This window comes from Salmo salar, chromosome 24, assembly GCF_965601325.2.
Source record: "Salmo salar chromosome 24, fSalSal1, whole genome shotgun sequence".
Taxonomy (NCBI): Eukaryota; Metazoa; Chordata; class Actinopteri; order Salmoniformes; family Salmonidae; genus Salmo; species Salmo salar.
The window spans coordinates 7790063-7806921 of NC_138314.1; the positions used below are offsets into that span (position 1 = coordinate 7790063).

Here is a 16859-nt window from a genome sequence, read left to right on the forward strand (position 1 = left end):
GAGAGAGGCGAAGCCGAGGCTGCATGACTGAGTCTCCTGGACTAAATCAGACTCAATTGGCTACGGCTGTCTTTAAATATATGAAGACTAAAATACAAAATGTATTTTGACTTGACTCTTTGTATTGATATTGATTATTGTCCAGCACTGTTGAGGGAGCTAGCAAATAAGCATTTCGCTACACCATTTATACTTGCTGGAAACTGCGTATGTGACGAATACATTTCTTTTGAATTAACACGCACCGCACTGATGTAATGTTTGTATGCATTGGGTTTGGATCTGGGTAAAACATAATAGAGGTATTCAGTCATTTTCAATCATTCTGCCAATGTACTGTGCATTTCAGACCCCTTGTCTTTTTCCACATTTTGTTACAGTGAGGGGAAAAAAGTAATTGATCCCCTGCTGATTTTGTATGTTTGCCCACTAACAAAGAAATGATCAGTCTATAATTTTAATGGTAGGTTTATTTGAACAGTGAGAGACAGAATAACAACATCAATGTTATAAATTGATTTGCATTTTAGTGAGGGAAATAAGTATTTGACCCCCTCTCAGTCAGAAAGATTTCTGGCTCCCAGGTGTCTTTTATACAGGTAACGAGCTGAGATTAGGAGCACACTCTTAAAGGGAGTGCTCCAAATCTCAGTTTGTTACCTGTATAAAAGACACCTGTCCACAGAAGCAATCAATCAATCAGATTCCAAACTCTCCACCATGGCCAAGACCAAAGAGCTCTCCAAGGATGTCAGGGACAAGATTGTAGACCTACACAAGGTTGGAATGGGCTACAAGACCATCGCCAAGCAGCTTGGTGAGAAGGTGACAACAGTTGGTGTGATTATGCGCAAATGGAAGAAGCACAAAAAAACTGTCAATCTCCCTCGGCCTGGGGCTCCATGCAAGATCTCACCTCGTGGAGTTGCAATAATCATGGGAATGGTGAGGAATCAGCCCAGAACTACACAGGAGGATCTTGTCAATGATCTCAAGGCAGCTGGGACCATAGTCACCAAGAAAACAATTGGTAACACACTACCACACAAATCCAGCAGCACCGCAAGGTCCCCCTGCTCAAGAAAGCACATATGTACCGTCAAATCTTGGGTGAGAACCTCCTTCCCTCAGCCAGGGCATTAAAAATGGGTCGTGGATGGGTATTCCAGCATGACAATGACCCAAAACACACGGCCAAGGCAACAAAGGAATGGCTCAAGAAGAAGCACATGAAGGTCCTGGAGTGGCCTAGCCAGTCTCCAGACCTTAATCCCATAGAAAATCTGTGGAGGGAGCTGAAGGTTCGAGTTGCCAAACGTCAGCTTCGAAACCTTAATGACTTGGAGAAGATCTGCAAAGAGGAGTGGGACAAAATCCCTCCTGAGATGTGTGCAAACCTGGTGGCCAACTACAAGAAACGTCTGACCTCTGTGATTGCCAACAAGGGTTTTGCCACCAAGTACTAAGTCATGTTTTGCAGAGGGGTCAAATACTTATTACATTTACATTACATTTACATTTACTTATTACCCTCATTAAAATGCAAATAAATGTATAACATTTTTGACATGCGTTTTTCTGGATTTTTTTGTTGTTATTCTGTCTCTCACTGTTCAAATAAACCTACCATTAAAATTATAGACTGATCATTTCTTTGTCAGTGGGCAAACGTACAAAATCAGCAGGGGATCAAATACTTTTTTCCCTCACTGTACGTTACAACCTTATTCTAAAATTGATTAAATCGTTTGTTTTTTTCCTCATCAATATACACACACACATTACCCCATAATGACAAAGTAAAAACATATATATTTTTTAAATAAAAATCTTAAATAACATTTACATAAGTATTTAGACCCTTTACTCAGTATGTTGTTGAAGCACCTTTGGCAGCGATTACAGCCTCATGTCTTCTTGGGTATGACGCCACAAGCTTGGCACAACGGGATTTGGAGAGTTTCTCCCATTCTTCTCTGCAGGTCCTCTCAAGCTCTGTCAGGATTGGTGGAGTGCTGCAGAGATGGTTGTCCTTCTGGATCATTCTCCCACAGAGGAACTCTGGAGCTCTGTCAGAGTGACCATCAGACTTTTTGATCACCTCACATCAGACTTCTTCTCCACCGATTGCACAATTTGGCCGGGCGACCAGCTCTAGGAACAGGTGTATATACACTGAGATCATGTGACACTTAAATAAAGTCCACCTGTGTGCAATCTAACTAATTATGTGACTTCTGAAGGTAATTGGTTGGACCAGATCTTTTTTAGGGGCTTCATAGCAAAGGGTGTGAATACATATGCACACACCACTTTTCCGTTTTAATTATTATAATTTAGGTATTTTTTTTCACTTCACCAATTTGGGGGGGGGGGGGGTGAATACTTTTGCAAGGCACTGTACAAGTGTTTTAAAGTCAACATTGGCCTCATGGTGAAATCCTTAAGCGGTGTCCTTCCTTTCCGGCAACTGAGTTTGGAAGGACGCTTGTATCTGTATTAATACACCATCCAAAGTGTAATGAATAATTTCACCATGCTCAAAGGGATATTCAATGTCTGCTTTTTTGCGAAGCATTGGAAAATGTCCTTGGTCTTTGTGATTGAATCGGTGTTTGAAATTCACTGCTCGATTGAGGGACCTTACAGATAATTTTATGTGTGAGGTACAGAGATGAGGTAGTCACTCAAAAATCATGTTAAAGTCTATTATCGCACACAGAGTCCATGCAACTTATTATGCGACTTGTTATTGACTCAAGACATTTCAGCTTTTCATTTTTTATTAATTTGTAAACAAATTGAAAATTCACCTTGAGATTATGGGGTATTGTGAGTAGGCCAGTGACAAAAAATATCTAAATTTAATCAATTTTAAATTAGTGTTGTAACGCAACAAAATGGAGGCTGACTACATGATCTAAATTGTTGATCTTGTTTGTCTCCTGCAAAACTAAACAGTGAGGAACTATGTTAAATCATAGTCTTTAATACAAAGCCCAGCTACAATATGTGTACTGTACCAGTTATTGCAGGAAAAGTGATATGTTTTAAAAGTTTCTGAGAATATAAAAATGTGTCCACATCATTCAGGGTTGGGAATGTTACTTTCTAAATGTAATCTGTTACAGTTACCTGTCCAAAATTGTAATCAGTAATGTAACTTTTGGATTACCAAAACTCAGAATGTAGTTTGTAATCTTATTACTTCCAGTTACTTTTGCCCTTAAGAGCCATTAGAAGAAATGTATATTACCAATTGAACGACATCTATTGTAGAATAAATCAATGTTAGAGTTTACATAGCTGGCCATAAATGGATGTTGCCTTTTACTTTATGGCAGGGTTCCCCAACTAGTGGCGTGCAGGTAGTTTTATTTGTCCTCCAAAGTTTTCTGAGCAAAAAAAAAAATCGATACACATTTCTTTATTTACATTGTTGGACATAAAAAAAACACCTGGAAATCAGCTCCAAGTGATTTTTATTTAAGAAATCTGTTCAAATATTCCCATGCATAATAGAGACACACATATGATCGTATACAAACGTAAGCAAGGTTTGAAATGATTATGTTTTAGTCAAACATATCTGTTGGGCTTCTGGTCAATTTGCAGTCTTATTTGTAATTATGTTCCGGCCAACCAACCATTCGCTCAATAAAAGATAGGGCCTGGTGATGAATCTAGTTGATGATCCTTGTTTTATAGTTTGGTTATATAGGCTTCTTCTAACCCATTGCTTTCTACTACAGATAATAATACGATTAGGCCATATCTTTACATTAAAAACCAAAGTCTGTCAGATTTCCAGTCATTCCAGTTGATGTAATACCCCTTGATCTTCAAGAATAGGACTTGGAAATATGTAAATATATACTTAACAGAAATGTAAATGCAACATGCAACAATTTCAATGATTTAACTAATTTACAGTTCATAAGGAAATCATTAGGCCCTAATCTATGGCAGCCATGGGTGGGCCTGGGAGGGCATAGGCCGACCCACTGGGGAGCCAGACCCAGCCAATCAGAATTAGTTTTCCCCCACAAAATGGCTTTATTACAGACATAAATAATCCTCAGCACCCCCAACCTCCCCCTCAGACGATCCCGCAGGTGAAGAAGCCGGATGTGGAGGTCCTGGGCTGGCGTGGTTACATGTGGTCTGCGGTTGTGTGGCCGGTAGGACGTACTGCCAAATTTTCTAAAACAACGTTTGAGGCGGCTTATGGTAGAGAAATTAACATTCCATTCTCTGGCAACAGCTTTGGTGGATAATCCTGCAGTCAGCATGCCAATTGCTTGCTACTTCACAACTTGAGACATCTGTGGCATTGTGTTGACTGACAAAACAGCACATTTTAGAGTGGCCTTTTATTGTCCCCCGCACAAGGTGCACCTGTGTAATGATCATGCTGTTTAATCATCTTTTTATGCCACACCTGTCAGGTGGCTGGATTATCTTGGCAAATGAGAAATGCTCACTAACAGGGATGTAAACAAATTTGTGACTAGAATTTGAGAGAAATTAGCTTTTTGTGCATATGGAACATTTCTGGGATCTTTTATTTCAGCTCAAGAAACATGGGACCAACACTTTACATGTTACGTTAATATTTTTGTTCAGTATAGAGGAGCCAAATTGTTTTACCTGGTCATAAAACAAAACCAAAAAACTGAGTTGTTTATGATTTTGTTGTCATGGAGGACTGATTGGGCTCATTGTTTCGAGTTGAAAAAAATTAAATGCTGCTCTCATGGAAAGGCATGCTTTGAGCAGTACTGAAAAGTGCTATTTGCATGTGAAAAATGAATTCCATATGCTGCATTTGCTATAGACCTATTAAATTATTTTGCTGGTGCCACTTTGATATCTTGATAATTTGCAGCTGTTTAAGTCTATCAAAAGTGTGCAAGCATGTGTCCGTTAGGCCTATGCATTTTTTTTTATTAGCACAAATTAGATTGAGCAATAAAAGCCGCACTTGTGGTCATCTTAAATTAAACTTGTTTTTGACAGGAACTCCCTGAAACTTTTATTCAATAGGCTATGCAGATGTTGCAATAGCGCATTTTTCACTGGCTGTTCATTGGTCTTAAAAACAAATGATTGATAAGCAGATTACATTTCTTCAATTGAACCATTATTGGGTTAAAATAAACATACACACTACCGTTCAAATGTTTGGGGTCACTTTGAAATGTGTACACTGTATTTCTGATCAATTTGATGTTATTTTAATGGACCAAAAATTTGCTTTTCTTTCAAAAACAAGGACATTTCGAAGTGACCCCAAACTTTTGAACGGTAGTGTACATTTGTGAACAGCCATCCACATCAACCACAATCCGTAAAGCGCAATTAGCTAAATGAGAGCAGCAGTGTGATTCACACCAATGCACTAAGTAGCTGTTAATAGTAAGTGATATCCCTATCACCCCTAGGCTACACCACTGCTGTCGTCCTTACCTCCAAGCCTTTATTCGGTTGGATAATCTTTCGATGACGACAGCAGTCACACCATTTGAAGACATTGCTTGGACTGAATACTACAAAAGCATATACCTGCTTTTTTCCCCCGAGATCCATCAAACGCATTTAAATGTGCACATTTTTTCAATGTTTATTTGAATGTCATTGATAAAAACAGAAGGTGTCAAAGATTTGTTTCGCAAACATCCTTTCTGAACTTAAAAGTAATCTGAGAAGTAGTTTTTCAAAAGTATCTGTAATCTGATTACAAAACTTTTGCTGGTAACGTAATGGATTCTAGTTCGTTTTTTTGTAATCCATAACATCAAATAAAATGTTATTTGTCACATGCTTAGTAAACAACAGGTGTAGACTAACAGTGAAATTCGTACTTACAACGCAGACTGAAAGATAGATTTGTAAAAAAATATATAGTGTATGTATTGTACATAAATCAAATTCTATTTGTCACATGCGCCAAATACAACAGGTGTAGACCTTATAGTGAAATGCTTACTTACAAGCCCTTAACCAACAATGCAGTTTTAAGAAAAATAAGTGTTAAGTAAAAAATAAGAAATTACAAATAGTTAAAGAGCAGCAGTAAAATAACAGTAGTGAGGCTATATACAGGGAGTACCGGTACAGAGTCAATGTGCGGGGGCACAAGCTAGTTGAGGAAGTTGAGGTAATACGTACATGTAGGTAGAGTTAAAGTGACTATGCATAGATAATAACCAGAGAGTAGCAGCAGTGTAAAAGAGAGGGGGACAATGCAAATAGTCGGGTTAGCCATTTGATTAGGTAGGGGTAAAGTGACTGGGAAACAGGATAGATAAGACAGTAGCAGCAGCGTATGTGGTGAGTGAGATAGTCTGTGTGTGTGTGGGCGTATGTAGTGTGTGTATGTGTTTGAGTTGAGGTGTCAGTCTAAGTATGTGTGAGTGTGTGTGTAGTCCGGGTAGCCATTTGATTGGCTATTTAGCTGTCTTGTTTAGGGGATAGAAGTTGTTCAATGTTCTATTAGCTCCAGACTCGGCAATCCAGGACCGCTTGCCGTGCGGTAGCAGAGAGAACAGTCTATGGCTTGAGTGGATAGAGTCTTTGACAATGTTTTGGTCCTTCCTCCGACACCGCCTGGTATAGAGGTCCTAAATGGCAGCGCTCTTGGCCCCAGTGATGTACTGGGCCGTACTCACCACCCTCTGTAGTGCCTTGCGGTCGGGTGCCTTGCAATCGCCGTACCAAGTGATGACGCAGCCAGTCAAGACGCTCTCAATCGTGCAGCTGTAATCCGTTACTCCACAACCCTGCATCATATATTTCACCGTCTTTAGGAAATAAAAAGGTATCAATGGAGAGTGTATGGGTTTATATTACCCCCTAGGGCTGTATGCAGGGAAACAAACCCACCCACCCACCCACTCACGTCACCTGGAGAGCAGCGGACCACTCTATTCCTGTGAGCCTACCAGAGGGGAGTGACAGAGAAACACCATATATCAACTTCTAGCACGCTAACAGTCTACCTTTCAGATGAAAGAGAGAATGGAAAGGGGGATGGAGAGAGGAACGGAGAGAGGAAAACAGAGGAACGAAAGGGAGAATTCCAACTACTCGCGCTAATGCTAGAGGAGGGGGAGATATGAGAGAATGAAAGAGTACGGAGGGAGAAAAAGGGAACGGGAAAGCAAGAGAGATCACAGGTGGCGTCCTGCGTTCAGGGTATGCATACAGATGAACACACTCACACGAGCGAGAGAAGGGCCTCCTTTTTATTCAGGCAGCACAGAGGGCAGTCCTTATCTGGACTCTCTAAACAGGACAGATAACATGTATCCGACTACACAACCGCAACGAGATAAAGCCAGACACACACAGAGCTTTCACTCCATCTTCTCACACTCCCAGATACAGTGCCTTCTGAAAGTATTCAGACCCCTTGACTTTTCCCACATTTTGTTACGTTACAGCCTCATTCTAAAACTGATTAAATACATAAAATCCTCAGCAATCTACACAGAATAGCCCATAATGACAAAGTGAAAACAGGTTTAGAAATGTTTGCAAATATATTACAAATAAAAAACAGAAATACCTTATTTACATAAGTATTCAGACCCTTTGCTGTGAGACTCGAAATTGAGCTCTGGTGCATCCCGTTTCCATTGATCATTCTTGAGATGTTGTACAACTTGATAGGAGTCCACCTGTTATAAATTCAATTGATTGGACATGATTTGGAATGGCACACACCTGTCTATATAAGGTCCCACAGTTGACAGTGCATGTCAGAGCAAAAACCAAGCCATGGGGTCTAATGAATTGTCCGTAGAGCTTTGAGACAGGATTGTGTTGAGGCACAGATCTGGGGAAGGGTACCAAAAAATATCTGCAGCATTCTTAAATGGAAGAAGTTTGGAACCACCAAGACTCTTCCTAGAGTTGGTCGCCCGACCAAACTGAGCAATTGAGGGAGAAGAGCCTTGGTAAGGGAGGTGATCAAGAACCCGATGGTCACTCTGACAGAGCTCCGGAGTTTCTCTGTGGAGATGGGAGAACCTTCCAGAAGGACAACCAGCACTACACCAATCAGGCCTTTATGGTAGAGTGGCCAGACGGAAGCCACTCCTCAGTAAAAAGCCCACTTGCAAAAAGTAACCTAAAGACTCTCAAACCATGAGAAACAAGATTCTCTGGTCTGATGAAACCAAGATTGAACTATTTGGCCTGAATGCCAAGCTTCACGTCTGGACGAAACCTGACACCATACCTACGGTGAAGCATGGTGGTGGCAGCATCATGCTGTAGGGATGTTTTCAGCCGTAGGGACTGGAAGACTAGTCAGGATCGAAGCAAAGATGAATGGAGCAAAGCACTGATAGATCCTTCATGAAAACCTGCTCCATCTCCGGAGAGACCTGAAAATAGCTGTGCAGCAACGCTCCCCATCCAACCTGACAGAGCTTGAGAGGATCTGCAGAGAAGAATGGGAGAAACTCCCCAAATACAGCTGTGCCAAGCTTGTACCCAAGAAAACTCGAGGCTATAATTGCAGCAAAAGGTGATTCAACAAAGTACTGAGTAAAGGGTCTGAATACTTATGTAAATGTATTATTTCCGGGGTTTTTTTATATTTTATTGAGCAAAATTTTCGAAAAAACTGTTTTTGCTTTGTCATTAAGGGGTATTGTGTGTAGATTGGTGAGGGGGAAAAAAACAATTTCATCAATTTTAGAATAAGGCTGTAACGTAACAAAATGTGGAAAAAGTCAAGGGGTCTGAGTACTTTCAGAATGCGCTGTATACACGACAGGCCAGGGAGAGACGAGAAAGGAAAAGAAAATACAGAGGAATGGATGACTACTGTAAGTCAATAAAGGTCTCAAGGTTTTCTTACTTGGAGAAAGCAGTCAGACAGACAGAGGAGAAGTAATCGATACACAGGATTGGCAGTGTGAGAGAGGTTTTACAAGCTTTCATCATTCCAGAGCAGGTAGTGGGCCACAGGGCTAAAGAGTATTTCAGTAGAAAGACAGAAAAACACAGTAGGGGTACAGATCTCTCTTGCTTGGGCGACATTTACATTTGTACATTTTAGTCATTTAGCAGGCGCTCTTATCCAGAGTGGCTTAGAGGAGCAATTAGGGTTAAGCGCCTCGCTCAGATACTTCAGCTAGTCGGCTCGAGGATTCGAACCAGCGACCTTTCGGTTACTGGTCCAACGCTAGACTACCCGCAGCAGTTATTAACCTTGGGTCTGGGCCCGCTCTTAATGATGGACTGACTGTGTAACACACGGTAAAGCCCTGTAACAGAGAGGGAACAAACACCAACAGATTCCTCTGAATATCCTTTTCTATTGGCAGCAATACAACCACATAGATGGACACCGTAACCAAGTGACTCTAGCAAACACTCCCCTGTCCACTTCCATTATAGAGACAGACAGAGGAGAAGGGATCGATACATGGGATTGGCAGGGAGAGAGAGGTCTTACAAGCTTTCTCATCAGCGTCATGTTTCCGCAGAGCAATGGAGAAACATCACACACACACCTTACATGCACATGCAAGCGCACGCAATCATAAGGGCTTTTGAATGAGACGGCTGACGGCAGAGTTGAGCTGCATATTGATTTGACATGATCATGGTCAGGTATTGAGCTTTAGGTCTTAAGTGCAGAGGGCCACTCAGAGAGATTAATATTGGTTGATAAAGAGAGACCCATTCACATCCTGTCCCTGACTCTCAACATCTGTTCAGGAGGACGCAGATGTACCCAGCACTCAGGTACAAGGGTAGTTCAACACAAAACATGTACTGTGTCCAGCACTCAATGAACAAGGTTTGTTCAAAACATGCACCAAGCACTCAATGAACAAGGCTAGTTCAACACCAGGTCAAGATATAAGGACACACATCTAGCTGCACTTAAAATATCTCCCATCTTCTAAGGAAATAAGCTTTTAAAGTGCTTTCCTCATACTCTTAGATTTAAGTGCTCAAAACGGCAATGAACAAAGGTCCCTTTTGAAACAGACATGTTGTATGTCCATGATGGTCGCAAACATTCCAAATACAGCTTTCACAAAAACAACATCTAGGCCTGTTTTTCGTTCCAAACCAAGACGACAAAAACGTCAACAAACATTGACAGTGACCGTGAGGAAACATACAAGTGGGCACTTTCCAATTTCTTGAGAGAGGAGAGGATTCTGGGTAATGGTTTTGTGGCTGCTAGTTTTCCCAAATACCACTGAGAGCTATGTTGTGAAAGGATGCAGTCACCTGAAATGGTCTTTACTGGTGGATAGTGCTGTGTGTGTGTGTGTGTGTGTGTGTGTGTGTGTGTGTGTGTGTGTGTGTGTGTGTGTGTGTGTGTGTGTGTGTGTGTGTGTGTGTGTGTGTGTGTGTGTGTGTGTGTAGAGAGGAAAGAGGAGAGAGAGAGAAAGAGAGAGAAGACTTAACAGCAAAACTGAGCTGGGAATGAAGCAAATGTCTGCTGGCAACTACAGAGACAACAATAAACAGCACGAGAGAGAGAGAGAAAAACAGAGAGAAAGAAAAGCAGAGATAAACAGAGAGTGTGAAGGTGTGTTTGGGTGTTCACATCATGATATGTCTTCTGTCCTGTTGACACGGTCTCTAATGCTGCTCCCTCCACAACAGTCTCTAACATGCTGGCCACACCGGTCGCGGCGCCTGCTCGAGTGTTGCAAAATTTGTTCTGCGCCAACTCTATTTGTTCTGCGTCGCCTCTACTTGTTCTGCGTCACCTCTACTTGTTCTGCGTCACCTCTACTTGTTCTGCGTCACCTCTACTTGTTCTGCGTCACCTCTACTTGTTCTGCGTCACCTCTACTTGTTCTGCGTCACCTCTACTTGTTCTGCGTCACCTCTACTTGTTCTGCGTCACCTCTATTCGTGACGCAGAACGCGATACAAGTCCTGCCTCTCCCATCTCCTCATTGGTTTTTGGAAGCATATACCCACGTGCCATCTCCTCATTGGTTATACCCACGTTGGTGATTGAAAGATGAACTGAGGTTGGTTGTGGTAATACACCTTATTATGAAAGTTAGTTGCTAATCGCCATATAAAGTCCAAAGATGAAAAAGCCTCGAAGGAGGAGAGTTGACTAGAAACGACTCAGTTGACCGCTTTATGTGTGGATTAATTGTCAGAGTAGAAGACCCAATATTTATATCCCTGGACAAATTAGCTAGCACCAGCAAGCTAACTAGCTAGCTAAATAGGACAATCGATTGGGCATGGTGTAATGCTGCTCCCTCCACAACAGTTGTCCATCAGCCTCATCACAGCAGAGAGAGAGAGAGAGCGAGAGAGAGAGAGACAGAGACAGACACTCACAGCAGAGTAGTTAGAGAGGGGAAGTGTGTGTCATTGCTGTAAATCCAGGCAGGCCCGGCAGTGCTTTAGCCTGTTCTCAACACAATTACTGGCCAAACGACATGAAAGAGGGCTTAACCACGACATGAGGTTTCAGTTAGGAGTGTGTGTAGTGTGTGTGTGTGAACTGCACATTAACATATTTCTTAAACTTTCGTATTTTTGGGGGGGCGGTTGTATTTTTTTAAAATATTTACCAATACAATGAACATAAGGAAGGCAGGGATTTACAGTTAGAAGCATGTATTTTGTGTGTGTGTGTGTATGTGTGTGTTTGTGTGTGTGTGTTGGACTAAACGACGCCAGGAGGTTTTGGTTATCAGGCCTAATAGGGGCTTTCAGTATGAGAGTAAATGACTTTAGTATATCCTGCCAGGTTAGTGGCATACAATTGATCCCTTTCTCTCTCCCCTACATCTCTGCTGTTACAACCTGATACATCACAAGTGAAATGAGTTGTTTTGAACAGCGTCATTAGAAGTTTAAAGTGTAATTACATGTCCATTACCAACAGCTCTTTCCTTCCTTCTCTTTTTCTCTCTCTACCCCCCCTCCCTCACTCCCTCCCCCATTCTCTCCAATAAAAAGCAAACACACAGGAAGCGAATGACGGGGGAAAACGGAACACTTAATCACAAGGGGCTTGTGGACATCTCAAATGTTGTTCAAGAGGCCATTAATATAGAATCATTTGAGTAGGAGATGGGCGGAACAGACTGGCCCAGAATGGCAGATGGAAAGCTCAGTGCTTTGATTGCATTTATCAAAGGCTGGAGCAGGAAAGCCAACCATTATTCTATTAGATCTCGGAGAGAGGGCGTTTCTATTCGGCCACGCACCACCAGAAGTATGGGGACAACTGCTCGCGGGAACATCTCATTCCGAAATTATGGGCATTAATATGGAGTTGGTTCCCCCCCCACCTTTGCTGCTATAACAGCCTCCACTTTTCTGGGAAGGCTTTCCACTAGATGTTGGAACATTGCTGCGGGGACTAGTGATGTAGGGGCACGGATGTTGGGCGATTAGGCCTGGCTCGCAGTCGCTGTTCCAATTCATCCCATAAGTGTTCGATGGGGCTGAGGTCAGGCCTGTCAAGTTCTTCCACACCGAAACCATTTCTGTATGGACTTTACTGTGTGCACGGGGGCATTGTCATGCTGAAACAGTAAAGGGCATTCCCCAAACTGTTGCCAAAGTTAGAATGTCATTGTATACTGTAGTGTTAAGATTTCCCTTCACTAGAACTAAGGGGCCCAGGCTGAACCATGAAAAACAGCCCCAGACCATTATTCCTCCTCCATCAAACCTTACAGTTGACACTACGCATACGGGCAAGTAGTGTTCTCCTGGCATCTGCCAAACTCATATTGGTCTGTCGGACTGCCAGGTGGCGAAACGTGATTCATCACTCCAGAGAACGCGTTTCCACTGCTCCAGAGTCCAATGGCGGCGAGCTTTACACCGCTCCAGCCGACGCTCGCCATTTTGCGTGTTGATCTTAGGCTTGTGTGCAGCTGCTCGGCCAAGGAAACCCATTTCATGAAGCTCCCAACAAACAAGTTCTTGTGCTGACGTTGCTTCCAGAGGCAGTTTGGAACCCGGTAGTGAGTGTTGCACACACAGAGAGACAGAGAGAGAGAGAGAGAGAGAGAGAAAGACAGAGAGACAGAGAGAGAGAGACAGAGAAAGAGAGAGAGAGAGAGAAAGAGCTCGCTAATGTACTATTGTGGTCATTTATCAAGTGGTCGGTCCACGGTTCAGCTCCAGTATGAACACAGAGACTCTGAAGGGGAGTGGTCCAGTGATTACACTCACTATGGGTCGGCTAGAGGAAAAACACATGGCAGTGGAACCCCTGAACGATTCAAGACATGAACACAGTGAACTGACCACCACAGACCAGGCTAAGGCACCATATGATCTTACTCTGGGGGTGAAACACACCGACATACAAGTAATGTGAGTTTGCAGTGGGAACGTCCACACGAACAAGGTCTGGACATGCAAACATGTTTTATAAACTATACTGTACCGGGTTTGAGTATTACAATTCTTCCAGAGGAGAGAGGTTCAGACTGATTTGAGATCAGATCCAGTATGTGTGGATTATAGATGAGGTGTTTAGATGATGAGAGTAGAGGTGAAAGGGGTGAGAGAGGACAGAGCCCAGAGGAAGAGACACACAGTCAACTTTCTGAGGTCAGCTAAAAGGGAGTTTACTCAATGAAAGCCCTGCTGCACGCACGCACGCACACACACACGCGCGCACACACACACGCGCGCACGCACACACACACACACACACACACACACACACACACACACACACACACACGCGCGCACACACAGACCCACACAGTACAGTAACTCTCACCCAAACGCTCTCTGTCCGACTGTTCATAAAGTTAGTTATAGAAATATAGCACATAGAATGCCATTTTTACCGTGGTCTGTGATCTTGCAGGAGACCAGGTAGAGTTCTTTGAGACTCCTCCCCTCCTTGGCGATGATCTCCACACACCTGGGAGGAAGAGAGAGAGAGAAACAGGGGAGATGAGAGGAAAGCTCCGGATCACCCGAAGAGTTTTCAAAACACACAGGGTCTGGCTCTATGCTTTTACGACTTCTACGCACGCGCTCACGGCAGGCAGTATTCCCCACTATAGGTTAACCATGACAGCTCCAGGGACATATCTGTTCATATATATTTCACTGTGTGCTTCTCCTAACACTTACACTGATCAATAATTAACCATGATCTGCTCTCATTAGAGCCCACAGACCAGGGCCTACGATAACGCAGCGGACGGAGAGGGTGTGTGTGTGTGTGTGTGTGTGTGTGTGTGTGTGTGTGTGTGTTTTTACACTTCAAAAGGAGCTCAGTGGTGGAATATCTGCATTCGGCCCAGTCTCTCTCCCTGGGACCCTAGAGACCCCCCCCCTCCCCGTGTATGTGTGTGTGCACGCATGTCTGTGTGCGCACGTTCTTGCGTGAGCGTGTGCGTGTGTGTGCGCACTCCAGGGGAGGCCGGAGGAAGATCAGAGAAGCTGTTTCAGATGATTTTCTGTAAATGGTCCTAATGAGGCGAGGGTTAGCAACACTGGTTTGATCAATGCGTTTGACCCATTAACCTTCAGCAAAACCCTCTGATGTTTTTGTCCGGATTATGCGGCATATTTCATTTCGTCAAATGCACACGGGGGCTTTCCCATGAGGTTAGAGTGGGATAGTATGAAGCGCCACTATCTGCTACAGCTGAACGCTAGGCCTTTCAAGTTCTGGGCCAGTGTTCATAAAAGTATCTCTGAGTAGTCTTTTAAGCCGGAATCACACAGAGAGAGACTCCCGTCAATGGCATGAAAGCTGCATGTTAAAGTCGCCAGCATCAATTCACATACACTGCGTAGCCTATGCCAACGTAACTGTCATGGAAATCCACAATAAACAGTTGCTATGTCGGCCCTGGGAGTTATTGTTGAGGGTTCCTTTTTGACTCACATTCGACTCACCTTGCTTTGCTAGCTCAGGAGGACGTTGTAGCTAATAATCGCGAGTTGTTTACGAACAACCAAGTCTTTCTCTTCTACATAAACAGTATTCTCTTTTGAAATCGGAGTTCTCGAGTTTTCTGGACGTAAACCTGCCTAGGCTATATGCCTACAATCGAAATAAACACAGGAAGACTGCGAATTGTTTCAAACATGTAACCTATTTGACTGATAAACCTTAGCTTACAGCCCAATACATTTTAAACTACGTCTTTAGTCTACTTAGCATAGGGAAGACCGTAACACAGGTAACGCATGTGGCAGGGTCTACAGACAAACACGGATTACAAAGGGAAAACCAGCCATGTCGCAGACACCGACGTCTTGCTCCCGGACAAGCTAAACACCTTCTTCGCCAGCTTTGAGGAGAACACAGTGCCACCGATGAGGCCCACTCCCAAGGACCGTGGGCTCTCATTCTCCGTGGCCGACTTGAGTAAGACATTTAAAAGACTTAATCCTTGCAAGGCTGCCGGCCCAGACGGTATCCCTTGCCGCGTCCTCAGAGCATGCGCAGACCAGCTGGCTGGTGTGTTTACGGACATATTCAATCTCTCCCTATCCCAGTCTGCTGTCTCCAAATGCTTCATGATGGCCACCATTGTTCCTGTAGCCAAGAAGGCAAAGGTACCTGAACTAAATGACTATCGCCCAGTAGCACCCACTTCTGTCATCGTGAAGTGCTTTGAGAGACTAGTCAAGGATCATATCACCTCCACCTTACCTGTCACCCTAGACCCACTACAATTTGCTTACCGCGCCAACAGATCCACGGATGACGCAATCACCATCACACTGCCCTATCCCATCTGGACAAGAGGAATACCTACGTAAGAATGCTGTTCATTAACTATAGCTCATCATTCAACACCATAGTACCCTCCAAGCTCATCATTAAGCTCGGGGCCCTGGGTCTGAACCCCGCCCTGTGCAACTGGGTCCTGAACTTCCTGACGGACCACACCCTCCTGTACTCCCTGTTCGCCCATGACTGCATGGCCACGCACACCTCCAACTCAATTATCAACTGTGCAGACGACACAACAGTTGTAGGCCTGATTACCAACAATGACGAGACAGCCTACAGGGAGGAGGTGAGGGCCCTGGCGGAGTGGTGCCAGGAAAATAACCTCTCCCTCAACGTCAACAAAACGAAGGAGCTGATCGTGGACTTCAGAGAGAGCACGCCCCTATCCACATCGACGGGAGCACAGTGGAGAAGGTGGAAAGCTTCACATCACCGACGATCTGAGATGGTCCACCAACACAGACAGTATTGTGAAGAAGGCGCAACAGCGTCTCTTCAACCTCAGGAAGCTGAAGAAATTCGTCTTGGCCCCTAAGACCCTCACAAACTTTTACAGATGCACAATTGAGAGCATCCTGTTGGGCTGTATCACAGCCTGGAACGGCAACTGCACCGCCCGCAACCGCAGGGCTCTCCAGAGGGTGGTGCGGTCTGCACAACGCATCACTGGGGGCAAACTACCTGCCCTCCAGGACACCTACAGCACCTGATGTCACAGGAAGGCCAAAAAGATCATCAAGGACATCAACCACCCGAGCCACTGCCTGTTCACCCCGCTATCATCCAGAAGGCGAGGTCAGTACAGGTGCATCAAAGCTGGGACCGAGAGACTGAAAAACAGCTTCTATCTCAAGGCCGTCAGACTGTTAAATAGCCATCACTAGCCGACTACCACCCGGTTACTCAACCCTGCACCTTAGAGGCTGCTGACCTATAGACATGGAATTAAGGGTCTTTTTAATAATGGAACGCTCATGACTTTAATTATGTTTACATACTGCTTTACTCATTTCACATGTATATACTGTATTCTATTCTTCTGTATTTTAGTCAATGCCACTCCGACAGCTCGTCCGAATATTTATATATTTCTTAATTCCATTCTTTATCTTTT

General features: G+C 43.7%; 1 protein-coding gene across 3 annotated transcripts in view; it reads right to left on the bottom strand.

Annotated features, from left to right (window-relative positions):
• The window catches only part of fbxl17 (F-box and leucine-rich repeat protein 17), a 317987-nt gene that overhangs the window by 86663 nt on the left and 214465 nt on the right, over positions 1-16859 (bottom strand). For all 3 annotated transcript variants that reach the window (XR_006761752.2, XM_014171122.3, XM_014171124.3), the window contains one exon: positions 13833-13909. Coding sequence is in view for 2 of the 3 variants with exons in the window: in XM_014171122.3 (XP_014026597.1) it covers positions 13833-13909 (77 nt within the window). In the remaining variant the exon portion in view is untranslated. The remainder of the gene's footprint in view (positions 1-13832; positions 13910-16859) is intronic.